Raw genomic sequence first — 14,866 nt, 5'->3', positions numbered from 1 at the left:
AAATTATCACTTTTTGTACAAACCGCACGCCAAATTTTCACATTTTCAGCCGCACTGACTTTGTGTCGCATTATTGGCTCTAACTTCCTCAATATCCAAACTAAGTGAACGGTTTTGGTACCAACATAATGCTAAGACCAAGAGCTACACAATGGTATATAATTATGTCCATAATTAATTATTAATACGTATTCCAGGGCCATTATTGTACCCCCTACCCTTAATTTTTGTTCGAAAATGGGCCCGTGTAACTAGTTGCTATTGATACTGATGAAATTGTTGAGGCATTTGGTTACATTTCTGTATTTGATTTTGAACATAACCTTATTTAGAATATTGTATATCAGTTTCGTTCACTAATTTCCCAAAATATGTGAATTAAGTGACAATACTCAATTGATTGTATAATGGCCACATATTACCAGCAATACCCACTTTTCTCCGTAACTTCTGTAAATTGTTACATAACTGCACCATTTTGGTGTCAATAGATAACAATATATTCTCCAGCTTTCTGAAATTGGTTATGTGCATAAATTATGATGCATTTGCATTTCAGGCAAAGGATCCAATATCAACTGGTGATAATTAGTCAGCATGGCAGAACGTCCAGTCAGTTTACTAAAAAGGAAAAGTCAGAGGAAATCTCTGCAGAGTGCGCCAAAAGAACTTACATTATACATTTTTATGAACAGAAAACTGACAAAATTGTTCGAAAACTGACTGATGTGAGCTTTGAAAAGATCAAGGAATCAGTGCAGCTCCACAAAGCTAGTGCTGATGCTAATGTGAGGATGGATGAAATCTATGAAGAAGTTCCAGAAACGCTGAATGCAAATACCCATGGAATACACAGGAAGTGTTATCAAAAGTTGGTCATATCAAAAGTAGAAAACGACAACATCCAGTTGAAGATGACGAAGGGCCTTCAACTTCAAATCGAAAGCAAGTATCATCCTCATCAATTTTATTTCCTTCAGAGAGGTGTCAGAGAGTTTCCAACAAAGTGTGTTACAGAAACTGCAGATGAGTCAATACTACAGGCTGCAAAGCATAAAAATGACTACACATTACTTGGAAAGATTAAAGGCTGTGACTTGCAAGCACAAGAGGTAAAATATCATAATTCTTGTCGCAGAGATTACACTCGTAAGCAGGAGTGAAATGTTAATAAAGAGCCGGATCAGAGTGCTGTTGAACATTTAGCTGCCCATAGCGAAGCATTCTCCTACATCTATGATTATGTTGACGAACATATAATCAAGGGGTGCAACGTAGAACGTGTGACAATGTTAAAAGAGAAATATTTGTTATATTTACAAGAACATCATCCATCAACTTACAATCCAAACTACAAAACCTATAAACTCAAGAATAAGTTGGAGAAACATTTTAGTCACAAGATTAAATTCTGGGCACCCAAATACCGAAGTGAACTTATATATTCTGATCTCTTACCAGTTGGACAAGCAGTAGAGGCAGCATTTGAGGTGGCCGCCTCTGAGGAAAGGGTTCTCCAGGAAGCAGCTATGATGCTCAGGCGACAACTGATGGATGCCTAAAGGAATGCAGCCGTACTGCCATGGCCACTTACAGCAGTGCAGTTGATGTCCGTAGAGAACAAACCACCACCAATCCTGATTAACTTTCTGTCGCAGCTTCTATGTGAGAAACCATTTAAAGATATTTCGTCAAAGACGGAGAATGGTTGATTCATGTGCTCAAGATGTATGTTATGCTATGAGCCGAGGATAATGGAAAATGCCTAAACATGTTCTTCTTGGAATAACTTTGTGACATATGACAGGAAGTGCTGAGCTCATTACACTGCTGAATCATTTCAGTCGCTGTTAGTCATATTCCCAAGTGATGGAGCTAGAAAGTGCCATATATAACCAAATCAACACACAGGAATCCTTACTTCCCGCAGCCATATCATCCTGCATGAATAATGTAGTTCTCCACTTCAGCTGGGACAACTTCGACCTGTCTGAAGAAACACCATCAGGGGCTGGAACAACACATGTAACACACGGTATTGTGATTCAGGAGACATCTAGTAGTGCAAGTTGTGACATGAACAGGGAGCAGCCACCTCAGCAGTAAGGGAAGAGTAATAAAGACAGGTCAATTCGCTATGAGGATAAAGAACTGCCACCTTGTTTCATGAGTAGGACTGTGCCTAATTTGAGAGTGGAACATGTATCTGTGACAATACCAGCTTCATTTCATGAATCCAAGGAATCAGACTTTGCTTGGAATATTGCAAGATTGTACAAATCTAATGAACAAAGTGTTCCTGGTTGGGCTGGATGATTGTCACTGACTGGAAAAGGTGATTATGTTGAAGCCTGTTCTCAGTCTACAGTTGATTACATGGTGCCAGTACATAGGGCAATTACTGATAATGCCACAGTTCAGCACATACTCCGACTATGCCAGCAGACCACAAAGGATGTGCAGGAGGAGGTCACTATCGTAACTTTTGATCTAGCTGTAGTAATGAAAGCTTACTCTATCATGTGGCAAAACCCACGAGAATACAGTGGTGTTCTTGTAAGGATTGGGGCATTTCATACAATCTGCTCATACCTTGGAGTCATCGGGAAGATGATGTCCACCACAGGCTTTGAGGACATCATTATTGAGGCTGGTGTATGTGCAAGTGGATCGATTGATCAAATGTTGAGGGGCAAACATTACAACTGTGCAATGAGAGTTTACAAATTGATGTATATTGTGTGTTTAAGGACGAATGCACTCTCCTTACAAGTGAGGATGGATTGACTGTTCAGACCATGCAGGTGCAGGACCTATTTTCTTCACAGGAGGAAGCAGATACTCGGATCATTCTGCATTGCATCCATGCTGCCAAATCATTTAGTGCAGAAAAGGTGATTGTAGTCCGTTCACCAGATACTGATGTCTTCCTATTGCTGTTGAAGTTTTCTCAAGATATTGACCCGTATGTGTTATTTGATACTGGCGTTTCAAACAAGAGAAGACTAATTGATGTGAGAGCTGTTATTAGCAAACATGGTACAGATTACTGTAAACTCATGTACTCTTTTCATGCATTCACAGGATGCGATACAACAAGTGCCTTCGTTCGCCAAGGTAAACTTACACCAAAGAAGACACTTGATGCCCATCCTGAATACCATTCAGCATTAATCTCTCTAGCAACCACTGCTGAACTTTCTGAAGAAACATTCAGTGAACTTAAACAGTTTGTCTGCTGTATGTATGGAGAGGCCAACTACAAAGACATAAACAAGCTGCTCTATGATATGTTTAGATAAAAATTCCAGCCCAAGAAAGGCCAAACTTTGTCCAGTTGTGATGGCATTGATCTGGTCATCTGGTCATCACTGCACATGCATATCCTCAGATGCAACAACCAAGCATATGATTGGAATAAGTCCAGTGTGCCATATCCAGATATACCAAGTCCAGTAGGCAAAGGCTGGAAACCTGATGACTCAGGACAGCTGCAGACTGACTGGGTCAAAGGTGATATACTGCCACAGGAACTCATTGATATCATGCTAGACAGAGAAGCTGACAGCGATGACGATTTGGATACAGAGGATAATGATATTAACAACCTAGCCGACAACATTTAGGATGAAGAATCATGAACGCAATGTGTAAATTGTCAAGCTAGTTCTTTTCTGTAGTTGTCTGTTGCCAGTGACAAAGAGAGACTAACTAGGCCATCATACTCCACATTTAATGATATTTATATGAACACAACTTCGCAGATTTCAAACACTGATGTAGACTTCCAAGCTCTTCACCATTTACTTGTTGGTATTAGTTGTCAGTTTAAGTTATAAATGACATTTATTTTGGTTACATTTATCTTATTTTACTGTTAATCAATGATTTTCTTGGTTCTCTCAGTGAATGACACCTATCAGATATGAAAGTCAGACACACTGCATGATGTAGTGTCCTACATTTAGAGTTTTAGTCATATTTACTATGTTTGTGCATGCATATTCATGATGTAAGTATGTGGTGGCCACTCTACGGTGAATAATGTCCAAGCAGTATACTTCTCTTCAAAGCATCTCCTTCTTTAAATGTTAGTAAAATACTCTCTTTTTTTATAATAAATCATAAAGATAAATTGTTTTATTGCCATTTGGTACGAGAAAGTAGAGATGATAGGGATGATGAGGGTAGAACAAAGTTCCGTCAATAGAAATTTGGACTATTTTTAAGGAGTGGGGGATAGGTAACAGCAATTTAGATAATGGATTTCAGTAACAGATTAACTTTACATCATCAAGCTTAGTTGTATATGCTCCAAGCATTTGATTAGCACCAAAATAATGCAGATATGTCACGATTTACAGAAGTTATTAAGAACCGTTCCCTACAAAGTAGATATCAATAAAAATATGTGGCCATTATACAATCAATTGATTATTATCACTTAATTCATATATTTTGGGAAATCAGAGACCGAAACTGATATACAATATTCTAAATAAGATTATGTACAAGATCAAATACAGAAATGTAACCAAATGCCTCAACAATATCATTAGTATCAGTAGCAACTAGTTACAGGTCCCCATTTTCGAACAAAAATTAAGGGTAGGGGGTACAATAATGGCCCTGGAATACGTATTAATAATTAATTATGGACATAATTATATACCATTGTGTAGCTCTTGGTCTTAGCATTATGTTGGTACCAAAACCGTTCACTTAGTTTGGATATTGAGGAAGTTAGAGCCAATAATGCGACACAAAGTCAGTGCGGCTGAAAATGTGAAAATTTGGCGTGCGGTTTGTACAAAAAGTGATAATTTTGCCTTTTTGCCACATTTATGTGTTTGGAAACACCCGGATATGCATAAAGGACACCCTAAGGAAGAAAACTAGGGGGGTCGTGAAAATTCCCTAGGGGGGGGGAGGGTTTCACTTTCTGGCCCATGGACTACAAAGCCAACACGATATATTATAAAGATCATGATGTTACTAACCAAAGAGATTTTAAAAATAAGATAAAACTCCCATATATAGAAGGTATTAAAAATATAACAAATCATATCAAAACTGAGAACCCCTTTGTTTTTTCATATCCAAAGACCATAGGAAGCGCCCTTATTAATGTTTATCAAAATAAAAGAGAGATAGAATCCGGCGTTTACAAAGTACCATGTAGGGATTGTGAAAAAGTGTACGTTGGGCAAACTGGCCGTTCGCTATCTCAAAGATTATCCGAACACAAAAGATCTGTTAGATATGGGTATGAAAACTCGGGGATTTTCATTCACCTTAGGGATTTAGGGCACCAGATTAACTGGAGTGAGTCGTCTTTGCTTTTTAAGAGTACCTGTCCGTACAGAAGGAAAATCCTGGAATCAGCCATCATAAATCAATCAAACACAATGAACCTATGTGGGGGCCAATGGAAAGCTGACACAGTGGACAATACTCTTCTCAACCCTATCATTAAGAAGATAATCCACGGAGACCGACCACCAGACATGCATCAGAGGTCAAGACTTCCTCCAAGCGGCTCAACAATAAGAACACGCACCTGGATGTAATTAAATTTGGCTAATCCTTCCAGCAATTATAACAACTATAGAACAATTGAACACACCCTTTTGCTTTCATATATAAACCGTCACTCTCCACTGTAATTCTCACTTTAACTTTACTTCCTGAAGAGGGTCGATGTTTATTGACCGAAATATAGTGTGATTTATTCATATTTCCTGTGTTTCTTTTATGGGCCTTTTTGAAAAAACTATATATATATATATATATATATATATATATATATATATATATATATGTATATATATACATACAGTATATATATATATATATATATATATATATATATATATATACATGTACATATATATACATATAAATATATATACATATATAGATATATATATATATATATATATATATATATATATATATATATATATATATACTGTATGTATATATATATACAGTATATATATATATATATATATATATATATATATATATATATATATATATATATACATTTAAATATATATATACATATATATATATATATATATATATATGTATGTATGTATTTATATATATTATGAGTGTGTGGGTAATCTGTCTTTACAACGCCTGTATTCGCCGACACCCTTGCTAGCTAGAGTTGAATCTGGCTAGATAAAATAGGACTTATCAATTTCACTAGAAATATCACTAGAAGTACATTATACTTACATTGGCATAGATGGTAATATTCATATCCCTGGTAGACAGTAAACCGTGGAGGTATATTTTGAAAGAAGAATTATTGTTTACTATAAACACATATGTTTGTGTACTGTGTACGTGTACCACAGAGAAGCAAGTACTTTTGAGTTCCATTTCCCCTTGACGAGAAAGCCTCATGTCTCCTGTGCAGCCGAACTCCCTCCTGTGCAGAATTGCAATGAAATGATAATTGCGGATGAGAGCGTCCCATGGATATTGCTTGAATGCACCCGGTACATTCCACCGTTTAACTCTTTACTGATTCCTGGCACATTATTTCCACTGGCTGGTGAAATGCGGGGACGATTATCTTCCACAAGGGATTTCGTTGGAGGGGGCGGGGGGAATTTTCTTGGTTTGACACAGTGTTTTGGATGTTTTTATCTAGTGTTTTGGATGTTTTTATTCAGTAATTTACATGGTTTTTATCCAGTTTTTTTGGTTGGTTTTATTCAGTTTTATGGACGTTTTAATCCAGTGTTTCCGTTGGTTTTATCACGTGTTTTGGTTGGTTTTATTAATTGTTTTGAGTAATTTTATTCAGTGTTTTGGTTGGTTTTTATCTCGTGTTTTTTTGTTGGTTTTTATCCACTGTTTTGGTTGGTTTTATCCAGTGTTTTCTGTGGTTTTATTCAGTGTTGTGGATGTTTTTTATCTAGTGTTTTGGTTTGTTTTTATCCAGTGTTTTGAGTAATTTTATTCAGTGTTTTGTTTGGTTTTTATCTAGAGCTTTGGTTGGTTTTTAATCCATTGTTTTCTTTGGTTTTATTCAGTGTTTTGGTTTGTTTTTATCCAGGGTTTAGGTTTGTTTTATCCAGTGTTTTGGAGGTTTTTATCCAGTGTTTTGGTTTGTTTTATCCAGTGTTTTGGAGGTTTTTATCCAGTGTTTTGGTTTGTTTTATCCAGTGTTTTGGTTGGTTTTATCCAGTGTTTTTAATGTTTTTATCCAGTTTTTTGGATGTTTTTATCAAGTTTTTTGGATGGTTTTATTAAGTGTGTTAGGTGGTTTTATCTAGTGTTTTGGGTGGTTTCATCCAGTGTTTTTGTTGATTTTATCCAGTGTTTTGGATGTTTTTATCCAGTTTTTTGGATGTTTTTATCCAGAGTTTTGGATATTTTTACTAGGTCTTTTACATGTTTTCACCCAGGTTTTGGAATGTTTTAACCTAGTGTTTTGTAGGTTTTTATCCAGTGTTTTGAATGTTTTACACATGGTTTTGGATGTTTTTACCGAGTTTTTTTATGTTATTACAAAGTGTTGAATATTTTTACCCTGGATTTTGGGTGTTTTAATCAAAATTTTGGGATGTTATTACAAAGTGTTTTGAATATTTTTATAACGGGTTTGCTTATTTTACCTTGTGTTATGGAGGTTTTTACAAATTGGTTTGGATGTTTTGGTTGATGAATTTAATTGCTTTTACCCAGTGTTTTGGATGTGTTTATCGAGATTTGGAGGTTTTTAAAGTTTTGGATGTATTTACCCCGTTTTTAGCCTGTTTAACACAGTGATTTGGGTGTTGCAACCCAATGTTTTGGATTTTTTACTCAGTATTTCGATGTTTTTCATTTCCTTTCCTTATTGCTTATTACCTCCGCCAGCGAAGTGGGGAGGAGGTTATGTTTTCGCCGTTGTTTGTCTGTTTCCTTGTTTGTTTGTTTGTGAACCACTTCCTGGCCACATTTTTACTCATAGAGTAGTGAAACTTTCAAGGATTAATTGTTATGTAGAGACGTAGAAGTGATTCAGTTATGAAAGTCCTAGGTCAAATGCCAAGGTCAAGGTCAAGTAAGAGGTTGAAAAGTAAGCTGCCGTGGTGCAGATCTGCACTCTCAGAGGCTTTTCTACATAAAGAAATTATGTATTTTGTTTTTACATTGTATATGGCTTTGTTTATTTATTTATTTATTAGTGTTTATATGTATATATATATGTGTGTATATATAAATTTATGTGTGTATATATATATATATATATATATAATATATATATATATATATATATATATATATATATATATATATATTGTATGTATATATATATATATATATATGTACATATATATGCATATATACACAATATATATATATATATAATGTGTATATATATGTATATATGTACATATATATATATATACATACAATATATATATATATATATATATATATATATATAATGTGTACATATATACAGTATGTAACATTTTATATGACGCCACAAATATCATTTTTATGATAGCTCTACTTACATTATATTTTAGGGGTCTTTTAACCCCCATAGCATATGAATATTTTCGATAAACCGCCCATCCATATTTTATTAACATTACCTCCACCTTCACTTCCCACCAGTCATTTCACCCAGTCATTTCCCCCAGTCATTTCCCAGTGTCATTTCACGCGGAAAATTCACTTAAAAGTTCGATTTCTCGCCTCTAGCTCTTTCCCCAAAGCTCCTCTCTATTCTATGTGCCTTATCATATTGGTAGGAGAATGAATCACTCCTTAAAAATTTGATGGAGAAACCAGCCGGAGCTGCGGTACTAGATAGGCAGTCTTCGGCAGTCTTCGGCAGTCCTCGGCGGTAGTTATTGTGCAGTTACGTCGGTGTTATAAGCAGTAACGGGGCGCTATTGTTCTCCGCCTGGATGGACGGAGCGGTAGTGTGCTGAAACTGATATTAACACAGTCCGATTTACTTGTGGCTTCCGGAGTCCTTCTTCGGGTCTTACGATGCTCTAGCACTTTGGGTATTGCTGTTCTTGGCTTGAGAGAGAGAGAGAGAGAGAGAGAGAGAGAGAGAGAGAGAGAGAGAGAGAGAGAGAGAGAGAGAGAGAGAGTGTGTAATAATTATAATACGTTTATTTCCAATTGACAAAGTATTAATTCCAATACTTCAATATAATTGTCTATAATTTAGAAGAACAAAATATAAAAATAAGAGAGAGAGAGAGAGAGAGAGAGAGAGAGAGAGAGAGAGAGAGAGAGAGAGAGAGAGAGAGAGAGAGAGAGAGAGAGAGAGAGATAGTGATAATAATAATGATAATAATAATACGTTTGTTTCCATTATACAATGGGTATTAATTACAATCATCATCATCATCTCCTCCTACGCCTATTGACGCAAAGGGCCTCGGTTAGATTTCGCCGTTCATCTCAATCTTGAGCTTTTAATTCAATACTCCTCCATTCTTCATCTCCTACTTCGCCCTTCATAGTCCTCAGCCATGTAGGTCTGGGTCTTAAATACAATACATGAAATTAATTGATTACAATTTAGAAGAGCAAAATATGAGAGAGAGAGAGAGAGAGAGAGAGAGAGAGAGAGAGAGAGAGAGAGAGAGAGAGAGAGAGAGAGAGAGAGAGAGAGAGAGAGAGAGAGTTCTTCATGAGCTCAGTCAAGTTCCTCATGGTTGTATATAAGAGCATTCTCTTGAGAACATTAGTGTGAGGTTGGTGTTCTTTTTAGGATACGTAAAGTATTATATGGTATTTTCATCTTTGTCTTGCTACTTTGCTCTTTTGGAGCACCGTGAAAGAGTAACAATGTTGAATTTTTATCAGAATGTTGAAAATTTAAAGTTTATCTTGCAAATTATGTGTTTAAACTCAGTAGGCTGTTGGGCTCAAAATATACTTGCAACTTATTATTATTATTATTATTATTATTATTATTATTATTATTATTATTATTATTATTTCTAGGTAAGCTACTACCTAGTTGGAAAAGAAGGATGTTATAAACCCAAGGGTTCCAACAGGGAAAATAGTCCAGTGAGGATAAGGAATGGGGAAACAGATAGAATAGTGTGCCTGAGTAAACTTAAGCAAGAGACCTCTAATTCAAGACATATTCAGGTGTGTATATATATATATATATATATATATATATATATATATATATATATATATATATGTGTGTGTGTGTATGTGAATATATATATATATATATATATATATATATATATATATATATATATATATATATATATATATATATATATATATATATATATATGAAATCTTACGATTGTGTTTGCCTTACATGTTATCAGTAACGGGACACTTGTCAATATTTATTGACGACTGTCTCGCTATTGATAATATGTAAGGCAAACACACTCATGAGATTTAAAATGTATATTTACATAAACACATACACACATATATATGTATATATATATATACTGTATATATATATATATATATATATATATATATATATATATATATATATATATATATCGTTATTCTATTCAAAGTGAATAATCAAGAATACAAATGGATTTAGACAATCAACATCCCATTAAAATATCCCTTATTCTATAAGTCCGATTTAGCTACGCTGAATACACGAATTATGATAAAGCAATTTTAATATCTTCAAGATAAATTATCCCCATATGAACTACACAAAAGACAATTTTTGAAAAATAAAAAAATAAAATGACCACAGAATCTCTAACCAGACGTTTTTGGCACGTAGGCCTTTTTTAGAGTGTCTCGCCTAAAGCAACTTTTCGCATTATACATTTACTGGATTTGAGAAGTGCTTTGGTTTGGGCCAAGAAGTTGCATCTTGTGAGGTAAGCCTGATTTAGGAGGAGCTATTGGGGTGGGGGGGGGGCTGTGCCCTTGGGGGAGAGGGGTGTAGGGATCCTGGTTACTGGAGGAGGGGTGTAGGGGTCCTAGTTACAGGGGAAGGGGTTGAGAGACCTCGGTTACAGGGTGTGTGTAGGGACCCTGGTTACAGGGGAAAGGGGTTTAGAGACCTTGGTTACAAGGGGACGGGTCTAGGGGCACTGGTTCCAGGGAGTTGTAGTGGGCCTAGTTTCAGAGGATAGGTTGTTGGGGGACTGGTTACAGGGGCAGTGTGTAAGGGGCACTGGTTACAGGGAGTTGTAGTGAGCCTAGTTTCAGAGGGAGAGGGTGTTGGGGGACTGGTTACAGGGGCAGGGTATAGTGGGCCCAGTTACAGGGGGAGTGGGTGTAGGGACCCTGGTTACAGGGGGTTGTAGTGGGCCTAGTTGCAGAGGGAGAGGCTGTTGGGGGACTGGTTACAGGGGAAAGGAGTGTAGGAGGCCTGGTTACAGGGCAGGGTGTAGGGGTCCTGGTTACAGGGGGGTGTAGGGCCCATGGTTACAGGAAGAAACTGTGTATGGGGCCAGGTTACAGGGGGAAACTGTGCCGGGGGGCCAGGTTACAGGGGGAATGGTTTAGGAGTTCTAGTTACAGGGGGAAAGGATGTAAGGGACCTGGTTACAGGGGTAAACTGTGTAGGGGGCCAGGCTACTGGGGGAGTGAGTTAGGTCCCCTGGTTACAGTGGTAAACTGTGTAGGGGGCCAGGTTACAGGGGCAGAGAGTGTAGGGAACCTGGTTACAGGGGGAAATTGTATAAGGGACCAGGTTACTGGGGGAGGGGTGTAGGAACCCTGATTACAGGGGGTGAGGGGTGTAGGAACCCTGGTTACTGGGGGAAGAGATGTAGGAACCCTGATTACAGGGGGAGAGGGGTGTAGGAACCCTGGTTACAGGGGGAAGGTGTGTAGGAACCCTGATTACAGGGGAAAGGGATGTAGGAACCCCCTGATTACAGGGGGAAGGGGTGTAGGAACCCTGGTTACTGGGGGAGGGGTGTAGGAACCCTGGTTACAGGGGGAAGGGGTGTAGGAACCACCTGGTTACTGGGGGACGGGGTATAGGAACCCTGGTTACAGGGGGTGAGGGGTGTAGGAACTTTGATTACAGGGGGTGAGGGGTGTAGGAACCCTGATTACAGGGGGAAGGGGTGTAGGAACCCTGATTACAGGGGGAAGGGGTTTAGAAACCCTGATTACAGGGGGTGAGAGGTGTAGGAACCCTGATTACAGGGGGAAGGGGTGTAGGAACCCTGATTACAGGGGGAAGGGGTTTAGGAACCCTGATTACAGGGGGTGAGGGGTGTAGGAACCCTGATTACAGGGGGAAGGGATGTAGGAACCCTGATTATAGGGGGAAGGGGTGTAGGAACCCTGATTACAGGGGGTGAGAGGTGTAGGAACCCTGATTACAGGGGGAAGGGGTGTAGGAACCCTGATTACAGGGGGAAGGGGTTTAGGAACCCTGATTACAGGGGGTGAGGGGTGTAGGAACCCTGATTACAGGGGGAAGGGATGTAGGAACCCTGATTATAGGGGGAAGGGGTGTAGGAACCCTGATTACAGGGGGAAAGGGTTTAGGAACCCTGATTACAGGGGGTGAGGGGTGTAGGAACCCTGATTACAGGGGGAAGAGGTGTAGGTACCCTCTGGTTACTGGGGGAAGGGGTGTAAGAACCCTGATTACAGGGGAAAGGGGTGTAGGAACCCTGATTACAGGGTGAAGGGGTGTAGGAACCCTGATTACAGGGGGAAGGAGTGTAGGAACCCTGATTACAGGGGGAAGGGGTGTAGGAACCCTGATTACATGGAGAAGGGGTGTAGGAACCCTGTATACCGAGGTCTCTCATGTGGTAATCATAATCTCTCTCTCTCTCTCTCTCTCTCTCTCTCTCTCTCTCTCTCTCTCTCTCTCTCTCTCTGTATACCGAGGTCTCTCATGTGGTAATCATAATCTCTCTCTCTCTCTCTCTCTCTCTCTCTCTCTCTCTCTCTCTCTCTCTCTCTCTCTCTCTCTAATCAGAGTCTCTGTCTTGCACCTCGACCTCATTACCATTTTAAATGACACACACACGTAAGATAAGCAATGATAATATTCATACTAAGTTCGGGGATAATTAGGTTTGTATATCTCAGTTTTGCATGAAGACACATTTTAGAATGGTTAAGTATATTAAAACCTTTGCATGGTTTAGCATTTTGGAGTACAATATACTGTATATTCGAATCTGGGAGTCATATTATATAGAGAAAACTTTCGTTAATAATAATGACTGTGATAATAGCAGCAGTACAAGATAGGCTTTTATTATTATTATTATTATTATTATTCTTATTTTTATTACCATTCTTATCATTATCATTACCATTATTATTATTATTATTATTATTATTGTTGTTATTATTATTATTATTATTATTACTATTATTATTATTATTATTATTACTTGTCAAGCTACAACCCCAGTTGGAAAAGTGGGATGCTATAAGCCCAGGGGCTCGAACAGGGAAAATAGCCCAGTGAGGAAAGGAGCTGGGTTTTTTTTTTTTTTTTTTTTTTTTTTTTTTTTTTTTTTTTTTTTTTTTTTTTTTTTTATAATATAAGGGTATCCTCTTTAGTAAGAGAATAGGAGAACTATTCTTCTCTTGGACATGTAAATGTCAGCTTATGATGGGTCCCACATCATCTAGCTCACTTACCCAGATTCATAACCTTACTTTGGGTAGGCCTAACTCGTTTATCCAAACGAAGCCTTATTAGACATACCGGTGAGTAATAGGTTTAGCCTTTAGGAGTATATTGAGATGGGCCTCCGCTATAGAAGATTCTTTTTTATTATTAGTTATAGTTAACCTTTTTTTTTTTTTTTTTTTTTTTTTTTTTTTTTTTTTTTTTTTTTTTTTTTTTACTGTTTCGAAAGTATCCTGGAAAATTTTCAGGAAATAAATTCGCCTGTTTTCTTTTTTTTTCATTTTGTAATTTTATTAATTTAATCATTTAAGGTTTTGTAAATGGTTTAAAAAATACGTTTTTTGGAATATTGTTGCCAGAGGATTCTGTAGTATTTTATTGTTACAAAATGAAGCAATTGGTAAATTACATTTGTGTCAAAATATATATATATATATATATATATATATATATATATATATATATATATATATATATGTGTGTGTGTGTTTGTGTGTATGTATGTATATATATATATATATATATATATATATATATATATATATATATATATATATATATATATATATAAAACACTAACATTCGTAGCTTTAATAGGTCAACAACAATGGCATTTAAAATTGAAATCTAAATTTGGGAATATACATCTATTAGAAATTTTTGATAAATGCTAATGACTGGGCAAGGACTCGAACCTGTACCTGCAAGTCGGAACAATGCCAGCAAGTGACTACCAAACGAGCTATCCAGAGAGATAAAAGTTCATTTCAAATCCACTGTACTTAATACTAACGAATTCAGAAATCTATTCTTAGACTTGAAATAAACTCATCTCCAACATGGTAGTTTATTTGTATATTTGCAACACGATTTTACTCTCAAGGTAATGATAATACCCAGTCACAACGTTCCAATGATATTTTTGGTAAGTGTAATGCATTGAATTATACGTTTTAGGTATTAAGTCATATATATATATATATATATATATATATATATATATATATATATATATATATATATATATATATATATATATATATATATATATATACATACATACATATTGTAATAAGTTTTTGTAATTTCAAAATATTAATCTCTTTGAATATTCCTGAACATTAACTTTCGCTGTTTATAGATGAATTTAAGATCAATTGAATTGATGAATTTAAGATCAATTGAATTCAAGTTTTCAAGAATTCTGTGAATTATTAATTATAAAAATGCCTTTCCAAAAATACATGAGCTAAT

General features: G+C 36.5%; 1 protein-coding gene across 1 annotated transcript; it reads right to left on the bottom strand.

Annotated features, from left to right (window-relative positions):
• Positions 1 to 11,226: 11,226 nt before the first annotated feature.
• Positions 11,227 to 12,770, bottom strand: LOC137622032 (uncharacterized). The gene is made up of 5 exons (XM_068352517.1): positions 12,515 to 12,770; positions 12,243 to 12,416; positions 11,908 to 12,052; positions 11,576 to 11,776; positions 11,227 to 11,392 (listed from the first exon to the last, which is right to left on the bottom strand). The coding sequence occupies exons 1-5, from the start codon at positions 12,768 to 12,770 to the stop codon at positions 11,227 to 11,229; spliced, it is 942 nt and encodes a 313-aa protein (XP_068208618.1).
• Between the last annotated feature and the right edge of the window lie 2,096 nt (positions 12,771 to 14,866).

Source organism: Palaemon carinicauda, chromosome 2, assembly GCF_036898095.1.
Source record: "Palaemon carinicauda isolate YSFRI2023 chromosome 2, ASM3689809v2, whole genome shotgun sequence".
NCBI lineage: Eukaryota > Metazoa > Arthropoda > Malacostraca > Decapoda > Palaemonidae > Palaemon > Palaemon carinicauda.
This window is presented reverse-complemented; position numbering and strand designations above follow the sequence as displayed.

Excerpts from the sequence above, each read along its gene's own strand:
- LOC137622032 (XM_068352517.1), bottom strand. The coding sequence starts at position 12,770 with ATGAGAGACCTCGGTATACAGGGTTCCTACACCCCTTCTCCATGTAAT. Across the intron at positions 12,417-12,514 it reads TCCTACACCCCTCACCCCCT|GGTTCCTACACCCCTCACCC; the intron begins GTAATCAGGGTT and ends CCCTGTAATCAG. Across the intron at positions 11,393-11,575 it reads GGACCTAACTCACTCCCCCA|GACCCCTACACCCTGCCCTG; the intron begins GTAGCCTGGCCC and ends CCCTGTAACCAG.